Source organism: Trachinotus anak, unplaced genomic scaffold (assembly GCF_046630095.1).
Source record: "Trachinotus anak isolate AG129_WGS33_773 ecotype Australia unplaced genomic scaffold, CSIRO_AGI_Tana_v1 ptg000016l, whole genome shotgun sequence".
NCBI lineage: Eukaryota > Metazoa > Chordata > Actinopteri > Carangiformes > Carangidae > Trachinotus > Trachinotus anak.
Genome location: NW_027273867.1, coordinates 18,593,525 through 18,607,700, shown reverse-complemented (window position 1 = coordinate 18,607,700; position 14,176 = coordinate 18,593,525). Strand labels below are relative to the sequence as shown.

The 14,176-nt window shown below is 41.7% G+C and overlaps 1 protein-coding gene across 1 annotated transcript; it reads left to right on the top strand.

Moving 5' to 3' along the window:
• The first annotated feature begins 153 nt into the window (after positions 1–153).
• On the top strand, positions 154–13,582 carry rnf5 (ring finger protein 5). The gene is made up of 6 exons (XM_071500403.1): positions 154–526; positions 8,051–8,069; positions 9,503–9,615; positions 9,705–9,762; positions 9,871–9,982; positions 10,970–13,582. The coding sequence occupies exons 1-6, from the start codon at positions 321–323 to the stop codon at positions 11,086–11,088; spliced, it is 627 nt and encodes a 208-aa protein (XP_071356504.1). The 5' UTR covers positions 154–320; the 3' UTR covers positions 11,089–13,582.
• Positions 13,583–14,176: the final 594 nt, after the last annotated feature.

Genomic DNA, 14,176 nt, shown 5'->3' with positions numbered 1-14,176 from the left:
AATGTAATAATTAATTAATAATTAATTTAACAGTTTTATGGGCGGGTTTTTTAATCGATTTCTTTATTATTATTATTATTATTATCATTATTATTATTATTATTATTAGAGTGGGTGGTGTTTATATTCTCCTCGCCTCTTGTTTTTCCGGAAGCGGAAGTCTTCATGCAGGTAGAGCTACAGCGGCACTGCCGGTTGCTTCGGCGACACTTGTCGTTACCTCTGACTAACCGTCAACGTTAGCTCGACTCGGGCCCTTGTGGGTTGGGTCAGGTCGGTGCTTTACCTTCCTTTTTTTTTTTGCTTGTGTAGTAAATATTATGGCGGCCGCGAATCCCCGGTCCTCGAGTGACGGCAGCCCGGCCAGCAGAGGAGGATTCCCGGCCGGGGAGAGCAGCAACGACGGGTCGGGCGGCAGCGGCAGCGGGGAGGGCGAACGGGAGCGGGACCGGGCCACCTTCGAGTGCAACATTTGTTTGGACACGGCCAGGGACGCTGTCATCAGTATGTGCGGCCACTTGTTCTGGTAGGAGACGAGGCGGGGAGAGAGGGGTAGTTTTGCTGTGTGGAGGTGGTTGTTTGTGTGTCGGTTCAGCCCACCGGACCGGAGTGTGGCTTTGCCGTGTGCGCGGCCTCCTTTTTACCGTCAGTTTGAGTTAATTTGACGGCGTAATCGCACCCAACGACTCGCTTTAACCGGGCGGATGTCTCCGCATTATGAAGGACGGTGACAGGGACAAAGCGAATTAACTGTGGCCCTCCGAGTAATATATTTGACGAAAGATGAAGTATTTCTATTTAATAAGTATGGAAGCGAAACTTTAACATATTCCTTCACAGATCTCCTGTGGATAACCGGGGTTTAGGGGCAGATTTCCCCCTTTACATCTGTCTGCTTCAGCAGAACCAGCACTCCAGAGATGAAAAAAGTAGTTGATCAATAAAGTGACAAGAAAATTAATTGGCAACAGTTTTGACACATTGATTAATCATTTAAGTAGTTTTTAAATGTCATTGGTTTCAGTTTTTCTGTTTTTGTCATTTTCTACAGCAGTAAAACATCTTTGTTGCCCAGACGGTAGAAACCTGTTTGGATATGTCCACTCTACATTTAGGAATAATGATTTTTCCACTGTGTTCTGCCCTTTTATAGACCAAACAATCAGTTGATTAAAGATTATAACCAGGTCAGGTCAGGTCAGGTGTATTGATGATAAAGATAATCAACTGCTGCAGTTGTTCTATAATGCAACAATACTACTTTGCACAAGGTTTTCTGAGCCTTGTAGAGACTATTTTATAAAACAACTTTAGAACAAATGGGCGCAACATAAACTGACACCTAAAACTAGATGTCGAGACCAGGGCCGCAAATTAAGGATTTATAGTTGATATTGTACCTCAAGTGGTACAAATGTGTGATTAATCAAATTATTGATTTGATTTGACAGAAATGATATGGAGTAAAGCCGGGGCTTTTGGGCCCCTGTGTAGTTGTCTGCTTTGGCCAGTTGGTTTGATGTACTGTAGGTCAGAGGTCACAGTTGCAGCCAGTGCTATCATAGATCACACACCCTGCTCACTCACTCACACTGTCTGTGACACATTAACTTTGCCGTTTCAGTTAAAACTATGTGTCGATCATTTGCAGCGTTCAGATCAGCTCAGTCTTCAGTCAGTCACAGCAGCAAACACTCCCAACTTGCCACTGTCAGGTTTAAAGTAGAGCTGGAATGATTAGGTGATTAATTGACGGGAATTATATTAAGTTATATAAAGCAAAACACCTAATATTCCTTTGTGCCAGTGTCTCGTATGAGGATTTTATGCTTTCGGTTGTTTTATATCATTGTAAAGTGAATATCCTTTGTTTTAGCTTTTGTCCTGTTGGTTGGACAAAATCAGCAGTTTGAGTCAGCAAGTTTTTATATGTTTGAGGTCATTAGGAAACAGTGCAGTATCTTTACTGGAGAGCAGTGACAGTATTTCATTACTGAAAGGAACTGTAGGCTGTAACCTGAGGTTGCACTTCAGCTGTGATTCTAGTACTTTCTCCTATCATGGTTTTGATCAAGAGTTGCGCAAGCCTCAGCCTTCAAACCACTTTGTGTTGAAAATGCACACATGTTCTCAGTGACGTGTCTGTGGCTCATTCATGAGTTGTGAGTGTTGACTGACGGCCGTGCTCGCTCACAGGTTGAGGCTAATGTGAGATTAAGGCCATGAGTGTCAGACTGGAGTCAAACCCAAGGGTGTTGTAATCAGTAGTAAAAGTCATAACAGGGTTTGTCAAGAGAAAATGTAACTTCTCTTAACTCATTGTTGGTGCACAACTGGTCAGGCTAGTCTTTTTTTTTTTTGGGGGGGGGGGGGGGGGGGGGGGGGTTTGGGCCTGTATGGGTGTGCACGTGTTTTGGCATGAGAAGAGAAACAGATGGGGTTTAAGGAAGCAGGAAATGCTCCTGTGTTCATAATTAAATATTTTTTACCCTTTAGATTTTTCTCAGAAAAATCCCTCAGGGTTACGTGAACATGACCAAATGGAGTGTTAGTCAGTGGAGCATGTAATTTGTTTCTTCCAGAAATAGTCTGGAGTTTGTTTTGCTTTTGAGAGCAACCAGACTGATGTACAAGAATCAAGTCTTTTTCAGAGGGGAGGTGCAGGAAGTCTGGTCCTTACTCCAGCAGAGCAGGTGGCAGTGATGCACTTTAACGTTTTTAACCACCTGATATTAAACCCCGGTCTTTTTATTTTGAAATAATCATTTAATATTCGGGGAAGGCTGAAAGTTAAAGCATAAAAATGGGGTTTTAATTTCATGTAGCTGTGCAACTTTTAACGATGAGCACTAAGCTGTGGCAGCAGCGCATCTGACACAACAACGTTTCTAAACCTAAAATAAATATTGATCTGGGGGACGGACGGTTTTGAGGAAGGTGGACAGGTTAGTGTAACGACTTTCTGTCTCATCTACAAGGAGAAAGTTGTTGTTCTCAAGGAATCCAATGTGAAGCTGAAGGTCTTTACTAAACGTGCAGGAATAAGGAGAAGAAAAGACAAGTTGCTCAGCTTTGAAGTGTCTGTGGCTGCAATTTAATGTTAAAAATATACATAAATGTTTTCCACCAAGCGTTCTAGTGGCCTCCCTAATGGCTAATTTGAGTTTGACATCCTGATTCCCAGGGAACAGTGCATGAATGTTAATATGGTCTAATTATGTTTTGCTGATGATTTAGTTAATTGAATGGTGCATTTCTGCTGAAATCATCCGACACTAGCATGTGCAGTTGCTACACAACCATGCATTGAAGCTCCTGTGTTATGGGCTGATGTAATTTGGTTGCCATGTTACCTGTGTCCCCCTGTTCTCTCTCTCAATATGGGTGCAATGTGATGAAACTGTGATGATGAAACTATCAGCAACAAAGAAAGGTGTTGACGTCAGTTCACCTGCTGCAACTTCAAGTTTGCAACTTAATTAGAAAATTAAATATTAAATGTAATTTTTAAATCACAAATTCCCCAGAACCTGTCACATGCATTTTCTGTGCCAGATGGCAGTGAACTCTTATCTCTGCTCATATTCAGCTGAACTTAACACAACTGGACATTTAACTTTGACACAGATTACTACTTCGTGCCAGCTGATCTGGTGTTTCTCCATCAGTTCAGCTGCAGAGAAACAACCAGTGTTTGTTGCCAGAATGCTCACAAATAAAAAGACTGAGCTGGTACAACAAAAATGCTTCTGAATTTCACACACTTGTGCACTATAGTACCACTTTTTTTTGCATCATAACTCTTGGTGTTTCACCAACAATCAGATTTCAGTTTGAAAATTACAGTAAATGAAGGGGGTGATTTGAGGGATGATTTGTGTGGAAGAGACATTAATGTCACTTTGATACTTTGAGGTTAATGAGCCCGTGACATCTTCACAATCCACTTGAGCATCCATGTGTGTGTTGTCGTCACAGATGTCGGCCATGGCTGCAGGAGAGCTCATTAAGACAGAATTAGAAAGAAAGAAAAGATAGAAAAGTAACATCAGGGGAATCAATGGAGAGAGCAAAATTACTTTGTCCATTAATAGTAACCACCAGCAAGCCTCTAACTGTAAGGCTGAGGACAAAAGGCAGGTGAAAAGTTTAAGTGGACATGTCTGCATATGTAAAACCTGCAATAAAGACTATAATCTTAATGAATTTGCATTACATGCAGAGTGGTTTAAACCAGTGTCTCCCAGCCTTTCTGCCTTTTGACTGCTTAAAATGAAACAGTTGCTACCTGTGACCTCTCATCACACACTGTATGATTTCAGGAGGTAGAAGAAAGAAGGCAAAGATTGGGGGAAGCAGTCAACATAATTTAGGGTTTTCTTTTCTCTTGACCTGTTAATCAGCATGTAACCCCTTGCAGTCATCTTGGGATCATGTGGGGGGTCACAACCCTTTGGTTGGGAAACACTGGTTTAAAGATTATCATGTAGTTTTTCAAATGAATGCTGCTCGTGTCCTTGTTTTAACGTCCTGGCAAGAGGTCACCAGATATATTTTGGAACATGGAAGTTTGCTCATGATTGGTTGCCATTTGTGTGACAAAATCATTTTAACTCAAAGCCAACCCAACCCAATCAAACAGCTTTGTTTTCACTGACCAACATAAAAAAAAAAAACAAAACAAAACACTTAAAAATATTCAGTTTTCTATCACAGAATAAAAAGAAAAGCAGCAAATTCGAGAAGCTGAAAGTAAAGAGAGTTTAGCAGTTTTGTTAAACATTGACAAGCAGTTATGAAAACAGTTGCTGGCTGTTTTAATGTCAGTCAATCAACTGATCAACTAATTGTTTCGGCTTTACATTTAACCACCCGTCATGGTCTTCATCAGCAAATCACTTCCCCTCACAGCTGAGTAATCATTATCTCGTGACTGTCCATTCACTGATTAAGACTGTTAAATGTGCTCGAAAGCTCCAACAAAAGCGACTAAATGGACCTTTAGGTTATTTTGTCACATGCCTCTAAATATTGGCATGTTGGTTTAGGTGGTCTCAGGCTGCAGCCGCTGTAACATCCATCTTTACGGTTTTGGGAGAAAGAACGCTGCAGCTGCTAACAGACGAGTCGTGTTGTGTTTAGTTAGATACATGACCTTCGGGTGTTTTGCAGGTTATGTTTTTCCACCTTTATTTGTCTGATGTTCCCCTCAGCCTTAGCAGCTCCCTCCTGCGTTCTTATGATGTGGATGATGTGTATGTTAATTATATAAAGATGGATATTGTTACTGTACTTTAACATCATTTTGAGACCGTGATGCTGGAATTGATGGTTGTTAAGGTGTTTTGTTTTTCCCCAGGGAGGTTAGGGTTAGGGTTAGTCTGAGTCCAGCGTCTCAAATATGACTATATGTGATCGTGAATGATGGTTAACTGCATATCTTTGTGGTTTAGAGTGAAATTGTAACAGACCTTTTTCACTGTCTTCTGATATCTGATGAGCAAAGTGATAAATTGAGAAAAAAATCAGTTGGATTGTTCAACCTTTTATTATTTTACCTCTAACTCTTCTGACTTCTCTATGAGCTCTCTAACTGCTTTTCATGCACACTCAGTCACAGCCGATTGGTGTTTGTTTAATTAATTATTGTGTCAGTTAAGATACTATTGATTACCCTCACACCGATCTGTAATGCTGCCTGAGTATTTTTTTTTAATAGCAGTTGAACAGAGAAACAACACTGCTCCTGTGCTTTAACCACATGAAAACTTCGCCTGCTTGCAAGGTGCATGGAGAGGGGAGAAAAGTCTTACAGTGCTCTGAAGCTGTTTGTTTTTCTACGTGCTTGTGGAGTTTCGACTCTTTACAAATGACGTCAAATATGGCCAAGTTTTACTGAAGAGCTGAGGGCGGAAGTTACACACTCTTCTGTTGCTGTTGTTGACATGTAAGATGAGTCTGTGTTGCCAAAAACAACCACCAGTCATGGTGTTTACTAAAACATCAGCTGCTGTCTGTCTGTAAACGCCTCATTATCATAAGGAAGACCTCATTAAGCAGATTGTAATCTTGTCCAGGCTCAGATTCATATTCTAATATGATGTTATGACAATGAGACTTGTGGGGGTCACATAATGGAGACTGTGGTACACCAAGGGGGCTGTACACGCTACAGTCAGGCTTAGCTGAACAGTTGTTGAGCCACTTATTGGAAACTAGGCAGTTATTTTCAGCTCTGCTATACGTGTGGCCACGTTTAATCAGAGCTGAATGTGCGTTGTTATGTTAGCCTGGGCCTTACGCTTTGTTCACCCGTTTGCATCCACAGGAATGCCATTCTCAGCAGCAATTTGATAGCTGGTATAACACTCATGCTGTACGCACCGAGCCGTGCTGTGAGCCCTGGTGTGTGTGTAAAAGCCTGCAGATTGACAGCTTTATGGTTTGTTTGGCTCAGCTGGTTTTTATGTTCATGTTCATGTTTAGGTGTTTGGTGAGGTTGACCCGAGGCGATGGAGGTTTTGAATGTTTTGTGGTTATGAAAGTGCTGAAAGTGTCAGACACAAGTCCTGCCTGTTCCTCTGTGTGATCCAAGTTACTTTGCTGCCAAAGTCTCTCACAGGGGATCTGTGACAGAAGCCTACTGAGAGATAAAGAACACGGTGAAGTCAAAAATGAGACTCTTCAAAGGAAAATGAAACTAGTTTTCAGCTACAGATGTTGCTACAGAGTACACTGTTAAACCTAGTGGCTGTATTTGCTTCCATTTATGCCTTAAACAATATTCTCAGTCAAAAAAAAACAAAACAAAAAAACTTAATGACAGGAACATGTTCATCCTGGGATTTTGGAAAGTGCTCTGTTCACATAATGCAGAAGGTCCATCTCTCTGCAGCATGTCCTAATTAACTGAGGTCCCAGGGCAAAGCTATGGGCTGTGGTGCAGGATTAGAGCTTCCATACTTGAGCTTAGGTAAAATTAAAGGTTGCAAAAGGAAAAAAACTGGGCTTCAGCTGTTTTTTTTTCCCCTCCACATAATATCCATTCACTTACCTTTAATACTGTAGTTTATCCATTTGATTCTTAGCAGAGACGAATGTGACTTTTCTGTAGGTAATACTGAGCTGTTGAAAGATGATTGCTGAATTATAAAGTAGTGTTTTCAAGAAAATAATGCACAGTTTTAGGAAAATCAGCTAAATGACGATCATTAACCGTATTCATCTACTCTTTTATATCTTACTATTTAAAAACATTTTCAGGGATCGGGGCTGATACACTCACTCCTTGCCCGCAAAACACGAATCACTTTAAGTGATACATCAGCTGAGCTGGACAGCCATCACTGCTCAACGCAAATCTCTCAGTTCAGTGTCTGAGGAGACAGAAAGTAAGTGAAGCTCACATTGGATAGAGGGCAGGGTCACAGCAAGCATTTTGGAGGATGAGGTGAAGCCAGTTTTCTGGGGTAGAAATGGGCTTCGTCTTCTTGCTCCTGACATGATGTGAAAATAAACTTTGCCTTTGTTAGATTGTGTGGGCGGGAAAGAGCTATAAGGTGTAAGATGTAGGAATATTCACCTCTGTGTCATTACTGTCCGTCTCCTAAAAAACCCTCAGTGTTTACGCCAACTTGTTTTAGCATCCCCCCCACCCCCCCCACCCCCCGACCCTGCATCCTGGACTCCCACAATGCAGCAGCAGGTCGGCCTGGCCGGCCGCGACTCAGCCGCGACTCTGCTAACTGCTGACAGCAGATGGAGCCAATTAATAGCATCGATGGGGAGCAGGGATGAGTTTAATCAGCTGTCTTGTTAGGAACAGGTTCTTCTAGCGGAGTGAGCTTTCATAGGTCATAATCTGACCAGTTTCACAGCACTAAGTTACCCAAACAACTGTATCCACTGAGATTGATTTGATACATATTCCCTTAATAAACCAGCTGCAGGGATGTTGGTGGTGTTATCGAAGCAAGCAGCTGACATTTTAAAAGAACAGAGCTATTGTTAGAATGCAAATTAATCCTTTTGTTCCTCTCTGTCTCTGCAGCTGGCCCTGTCTTCATCAAGTGAGTATTTCCTCTGTTGCTCTTTTGCATTGTAACACTTGTCACAGCTCTGCACACCCACACTGATGTTTTCAATTTTCTGACTTAACTTCTGCTCAGGTAGAAGCTGGGTGGAGCTCTGCTGGGAATTCACTCAATATACATGCTGATCATGGGTCAGTCTCATGGTGAAATTATTAGTTAGTTGGCAGAAAATAAATGACCAACTATTTTGACAGTAAACAATTTATCAAACAGAAATACCAAACATCCTCAGGTTCCAGTCGTTTTTAAATGTGAGGATTTGCAGCTTTTTGCTGTTTGGTGTTTTAGTGTCATCAGCTCTAGGAAATTGTAATGGGCATTTTCAGACACTTTATAGATAAAATGATAACTGATAATGAAAATATGTTAGCTGCAGCCCCAATTCAGTAATCTCTTCACCCCAATGCTCCCTGGTTCAAATGCAGGGGAGCACTTTTGTTGCTTTCCCTTGCGTTTCCTGTCACTTTGTTACAAACATAAAAATTAAAAACTGCTTGAGCGGCTTAATAGTGAACTTTGGAGATGTGTTTATGGCAAATTCAGTGATTCTAGCAGTGTCTCATTAGTCTGTTTTGCACCGTACAACACTGGCAGACTACAAACTGCAGCACAGCTTTGCTCTGCACTGAGTACTCTCAAATCTTTCAAATCTCTCGTTGCTCCGTCACTGCACTGCACTACAACTAGTATCCACGCTATGGCCACTTCTCATCATCTGGGGTCATGAGTCGATGTTAACGACAGAGCAGATAGACACGGCAGGGAAGTGAAGGAGCTGTCAGTCAAGCAGGGTCTACACACGCCCACACACACACACACACACACACACACACACACACACACACACACACACACACTCCAGTGTGAGTGGGCCGCTGCGGAGCCGTCGCCTCCTGCATGTTAAGAGAAGTGTAATCAGGGGGTTGTGATGTAACCTCAGCGTGGAAACTACACCTGTCAGTTGACTTAGTGCAGCTTAAACACGCTAATGCACTTAATGCATCTGTTTCCTGCAGCTTTCTCTGCTACTCACCACTTCGCCAAGTAGAGCTGCGCACAGCTCAGTGAATACACACATTCAGCTATAAATACAATTTTATTACAGCCCCATTTGGTTAAATAAGATCTTACTATTAATCAGTTGAAAGCTTTTGTTGTGAATGTGCTGCTGGGGTGATGCTCCACAGGAGACGTTCTTTGTTGTGCTTTAGGTGATAACCACAAGGATAAATCTCCAAACGATCGCAGCTTTTCTCAGAAAATGCAGTTTACGCCTTTGATTTTTATTTGGCACTGAACCCAGTGTTTAGACAGTCAGGCTTGGTTCGCCGTAGGAACACAGTGGAAAGGGATTTACCTGATCTGTATTATAAACATTTTGACATCTTTCTCTCCGTTTCCCCTCTCAGTGGCTAGAGACACGGCCCAGCAGGCAGCAGTGTCCTGTATGTAAAGCTGGAATCAGCAGAGAGAAAGTCATCCCACTGTACGGCAGAGGGAGCTCCAGCCAGGAGGACCCCAGGTACGCTGAGTGTTTGTGTCTTTGTGTGCGAGTGTTTATGTGCTAGCTTTACAGTTGCCTTACGAATGACAGATTTTGTTGTTGTTCAGGTTGAAAACTCCACCTCGGCCTCAGGGACAGAGAACAGAGCCAGAGAGCAGAGGCGGGGTGAGTCGGTTTCTACTCACAGGCTTTTTCGCTGCTCATAATTATAGTATTATCTGGACATGTTTTCTGTAGTTCTGAAGCTTTAACTTTGGTTTTCTCCATGTACAGATGTTCCAGGGTTTCGGGGACACTGGCTTTCACATGTCTTTTGGCATCGGTGCTTTCCCCTTTGGCTTCTTCACCACAGTCTTCAACACCAACGACCCTTTTCACAGAGCAGGTAAACACACAAAGCTGTGGCTACATAAGCCAGATATGGCTCAGTGCGGCTCATGCAGGTCAGAACAAATCACGTCGTCTCGCTTTGAATGACTAGAAAACCAGCCCTCATGTCTTGAGGCTCCAGTCTGTCATTGTAGTGATTTGAAGAATTACACATATGTTTAGTAATATGCACCATCAAACCACAGTTAGAAGCTGGAAATGACAACTGCTGCATGTTGTGTGCATGAATTTGATCCTGGACCATTTGTGCAGGTCAAATTTTTTTTCCTGAAACAATGTACAGACTGTGCAGACGTTAGCTGTTAGCTAGCTAGAAACTGACACCCTCTGTATGGGAGGTTGCTTTTGTGAATGTTTTGTATTCAACACAGCCTCTGACTGAACTCAAAACTCACCATGAACCTGTAATCTCCCTCCACTCTCTCCTTTTCGCTCACACGTCCGTTCGCTTCTGAGGCACATTCATGAAGCTGCAGTGTGAGAACAAAACCTGAACTCAAGTTGAAACATTTTCAGCTCACTTTGAGCTGCTCCGGTCAAACTTTAACTTCATATACAATCGTGCCATTTCCAAAACTCACCTCATGTTCTGTCTGAGCTCACATTAAGAGCGGCCCTGTGTCCAGATCTAGCTGGAAGACCCTCCATATCCAGTTGATATTACGCTTACATGGTGTTCAACCCTTAAAAACTGTTTTATTAAATTTCATAGTTTTATAGTATAGTTATAAAAAGCAGTGTCCCCTGCTGCTCTCACCCATCATTCAGAAATAGCTGGAAACTAGTAAAAATGACTGAAGTGGGTGAGCATGAGCAGAAAAGACAGAGTTAAATTCAAAGTTTCATGTTATTGTGAGAAGGTTGTTTTGATAATTAGAGGGAGAAAATGGCTTCATTTAAGTGACAGAGTTTAGATGCAAACACACCATCTGCCTGAGACACTGCAGTGACAACCTTTACCATCCTTCTTCTCTACCATTAGATCAGTATGCAGGTGATCACCAAGGGAACGGTAACCTCAACAACGGCAATAACAACTGGCAAGACTCCCTCTTCCTGCTCGTGGCCATCTTCTTCTTCTTCTGGCTGCTGAGCGTGTGATGGAGACTGCATGGGAGGGAGGGATGGATGAATGGATGGATAGACAGACAAGTGGATCACTGGGAGGGAGGAGCGCAAAAAAAAAAAAAAACAGTAACGAGAAAAAAAAAGAAACAGCTCACACACTTAACTCGAGCCACAGACACACAATCATGTTACATTTTCAAGCAGGTACTGAACTTGGGAGAGAGTGTAGTGATGTGTTTGATCCCAAAATACAGGAATTTGGTTTTCTTCTCCTCCTGGAAAAGGCAGATTCACTAAAGGATACACTCAGCCCCACCCACCTGCTTCTTTTATTGTTTATGCAAGAAACACTCGCTGAGAAGTGGTGTTGCGTGAATCCCAAAATAAGTCGTGGTGGTCCTCCCTCTCTACACACACACACACACCTGTAGATATATGCACACAGAAAAATAAAGGCAGATACTAAAGTTTAAGGGGTTCAGAAACAGTATTATGTGACTAGGGTGAGCTATGGAACCGATTTTTTGTGTGTGTGTATGTGTGTCGAGCGCTGCAGAAGAGAAGTGGGTGGAGGGAAGTTGCAGGCAGTGACTAATTCTGTTTTGGGTTACATCCGTCTTCAAAGAGTCAGTAGTTTATTCCTTAAACAGAAGGAGGGAGGCTTTGGAAAGTTTAGGGAGGGGTATGAGATAACACAATAGTTGCCATAGCAGCTATTTCGTACTCTAAAAGGCCAAAGAGTAGCGGATCAGCCACATATGATGTTGGGGGTGAGAAAAGTTATGGAATCGTTCGTGTTTACAGTTTCCTCGTGAAATGAACAAGTACTCCTAGATTTGCGACTTGCTCTTAAAAACAGATTGACAGATAGAAATAGCACAGATGGATGCATTTTTATATACATTTGTCTTAACAAAAACTGCCATTGCACTGTGAAGTCATTTGTAGACGGAGCTGTCCTAACGATTGGAGTTTGTGCTGGTGTTGAACCACTTGCTGCTCCTTTTCCCACAAAGCTGTAAAAACACTGATGGGTATACAGACGGGTACACACCCATCAAGGGCCAGTGAAGCAGAACATTGTATCAACACGAGCAACTTGAGAGAGTAAAAACTAATCTGACGCAGTTTGATGACAGAGCTGTCATGAGAGACAAGCTCTGGCTAGTAAAGTAGCTTGATGAGATGCTACACAATACATCATGACAGCAAGAGGAGTCAATGCAGCGGAGCAAGTGGGGAGAGTCCATTCAGTTAGTCATGGAGGTGAAAAGGTCAGTGCACAGCTGACGAGCAACAGTTCAGTGAACTGTGCCCCAGTATGATTCTTAAATGTAAAACACACTTCTGTCACAGTTTTTTTTTTTTTTCCTGACTGTATGTGTCTGTGTGTCTGAGTGAGTGTATAAACATTATATATTTGTATATATGAATATTGTAAATGCTGTTTTTACGTATTTCTGACTGGATGACCAGCCATAGAGAGCGAGAGAGGACGAGATGTGCGAGTGGGTCTCAAGATGCTTTTGTAAAGCAAGAAACCATCTGGTTCCTGGTGTTCATAACTCCTGTGTTTTACTTTTGGAAAAGGTTTGCAGCCCAAGGTCATAACTACTCTCATAAAGTTAAATAAATGTCACAAGAGCAAAAAAGTTTCTTATCCTGTCAATGTGATTTGGTATGATTCAGCTCCCTTGCTCTCTTGTAACTAACATCGTGCACATTAAAACACTCCAGTTTGAGGCAGTTGAACAATGTAAAACTAATGTAACATACATTCATCTTAATGTGTGACAAAAGACCAAGATTCAGCTTTGCCTTTGAGTTTCATTTGGGTGAAACCAGTTTTGACTTTAAAGAGTACTCCACCGATGAGCATTGCACCATCTTTTTTACTGTTCATTGTGACTCACAATGGACAGTAAAAAAAAAATAAAAATTGATGCAGCAGAACACATTTTCACATTCTTACCCACAGTGCAACTTGTGGGTAGTACTGACTAGCGTAGTCTCGAGGTGCTGGCCTCAAGCAGAGATAAGGAGGGGTCTATAAGATCACCTGTAAATCCTCACCTCCAGATTTCTTTTCATTACCAAACCTGTGATCTTCAGACCCAGCTGACGTTGCCTTCAGTTACGTCACTTGAGGCAATTTATCAGATTTTCGACAGCTCCCTGTGGATACAACAGGCTTTATACAACTTTTCTCACATATGCTCCAACGCCTGTAAACATACTCTGATGTGTAAAATCGGTGGAGTTTCCCTTTAACCTGTGTTAAACTGGATGTAATGAATCAGGTGTTTGGTACTTCGACATTCGCACCAGGGTCAGAGATGAAACTCGAGGTCCTCTGGGATGGACGAGATGGCTGCTGGGGCTCGTCATTTGTTGCATACCTGTCTGTCCAGCTACACTTTGTATTAAGAGGCTTATTGTGACACTAAACAAAGCAGTCCTGACAGACTGAACCTGGAGACATTGTGCAAAACCAAATGGTCTAGGAGATTAAAACTTAATGAAATCATTGACTCGTTTTGTGTCGTCATTATGTAGGTTTTGACGTAAAAGGCTTTATTGCTCAATTTTAAGATTAACAGAAAATTAATTGGCTATTATGTAGTTAATCAGTTGATCATTTAAGTCATTTTGTTGAGGGTTTGAGGTTTTGACTATTGGAAAAACGACATGGAGACACAAGAAAGCGATTTATCAAAGAAATTAGCAGTTTAATTGATCATGAAAATAATCTTCAGATGCTGCCTCAGTGTTCAGCGGGGAAAGAAGTACTCAGATCTTTTACTTCAGTAAAAGTAACAATATACTTGAAAGATGCATATTATATTATAGGATTATAGTAATTGTTGCATTAATGTACATCATTTTATGTTGCAGCAGGTAAAGATTGGACTAATTTGAATTACTTATATATTGCTGAGTAGTTTGTGACTTTTCCTCCAGGAATCAATGTTTATTTGAAACTATTATACCACATTATAGTTAATTTGTTGATTATATTTTGTATTATTAATCTGAAACTGCAAAGTAACTAGTTATCAAATATTTGCCTCTGAGTTCTAGTGGAGTAGAGGTACAAATTAGCAGAAAATGGAAATACATA

Coding starts and splice junctions, on each gene's coding strand:
- rnf5 (XM_071500403.1), top strand. CDS start 321: ATGGCGGCCGCGAATCCCCGGTCCTCGAGTGACGGCAGCCCGGCCAGC. Junction 9,763..9,870: donor AGCCAGAGAGCAGAGGCGGG/GTGAGTCGGTTT, acceptor CTCCATGTACAG/ATGTTCCAGGGTTTCGGGGA. Junction 9,983..10,969: donor CGACCCTTTTCACAGAGCAG/GTAAACACACAA, acceptor CTCTACCATTAG/ATCAGTATGCAGGTGATCAC.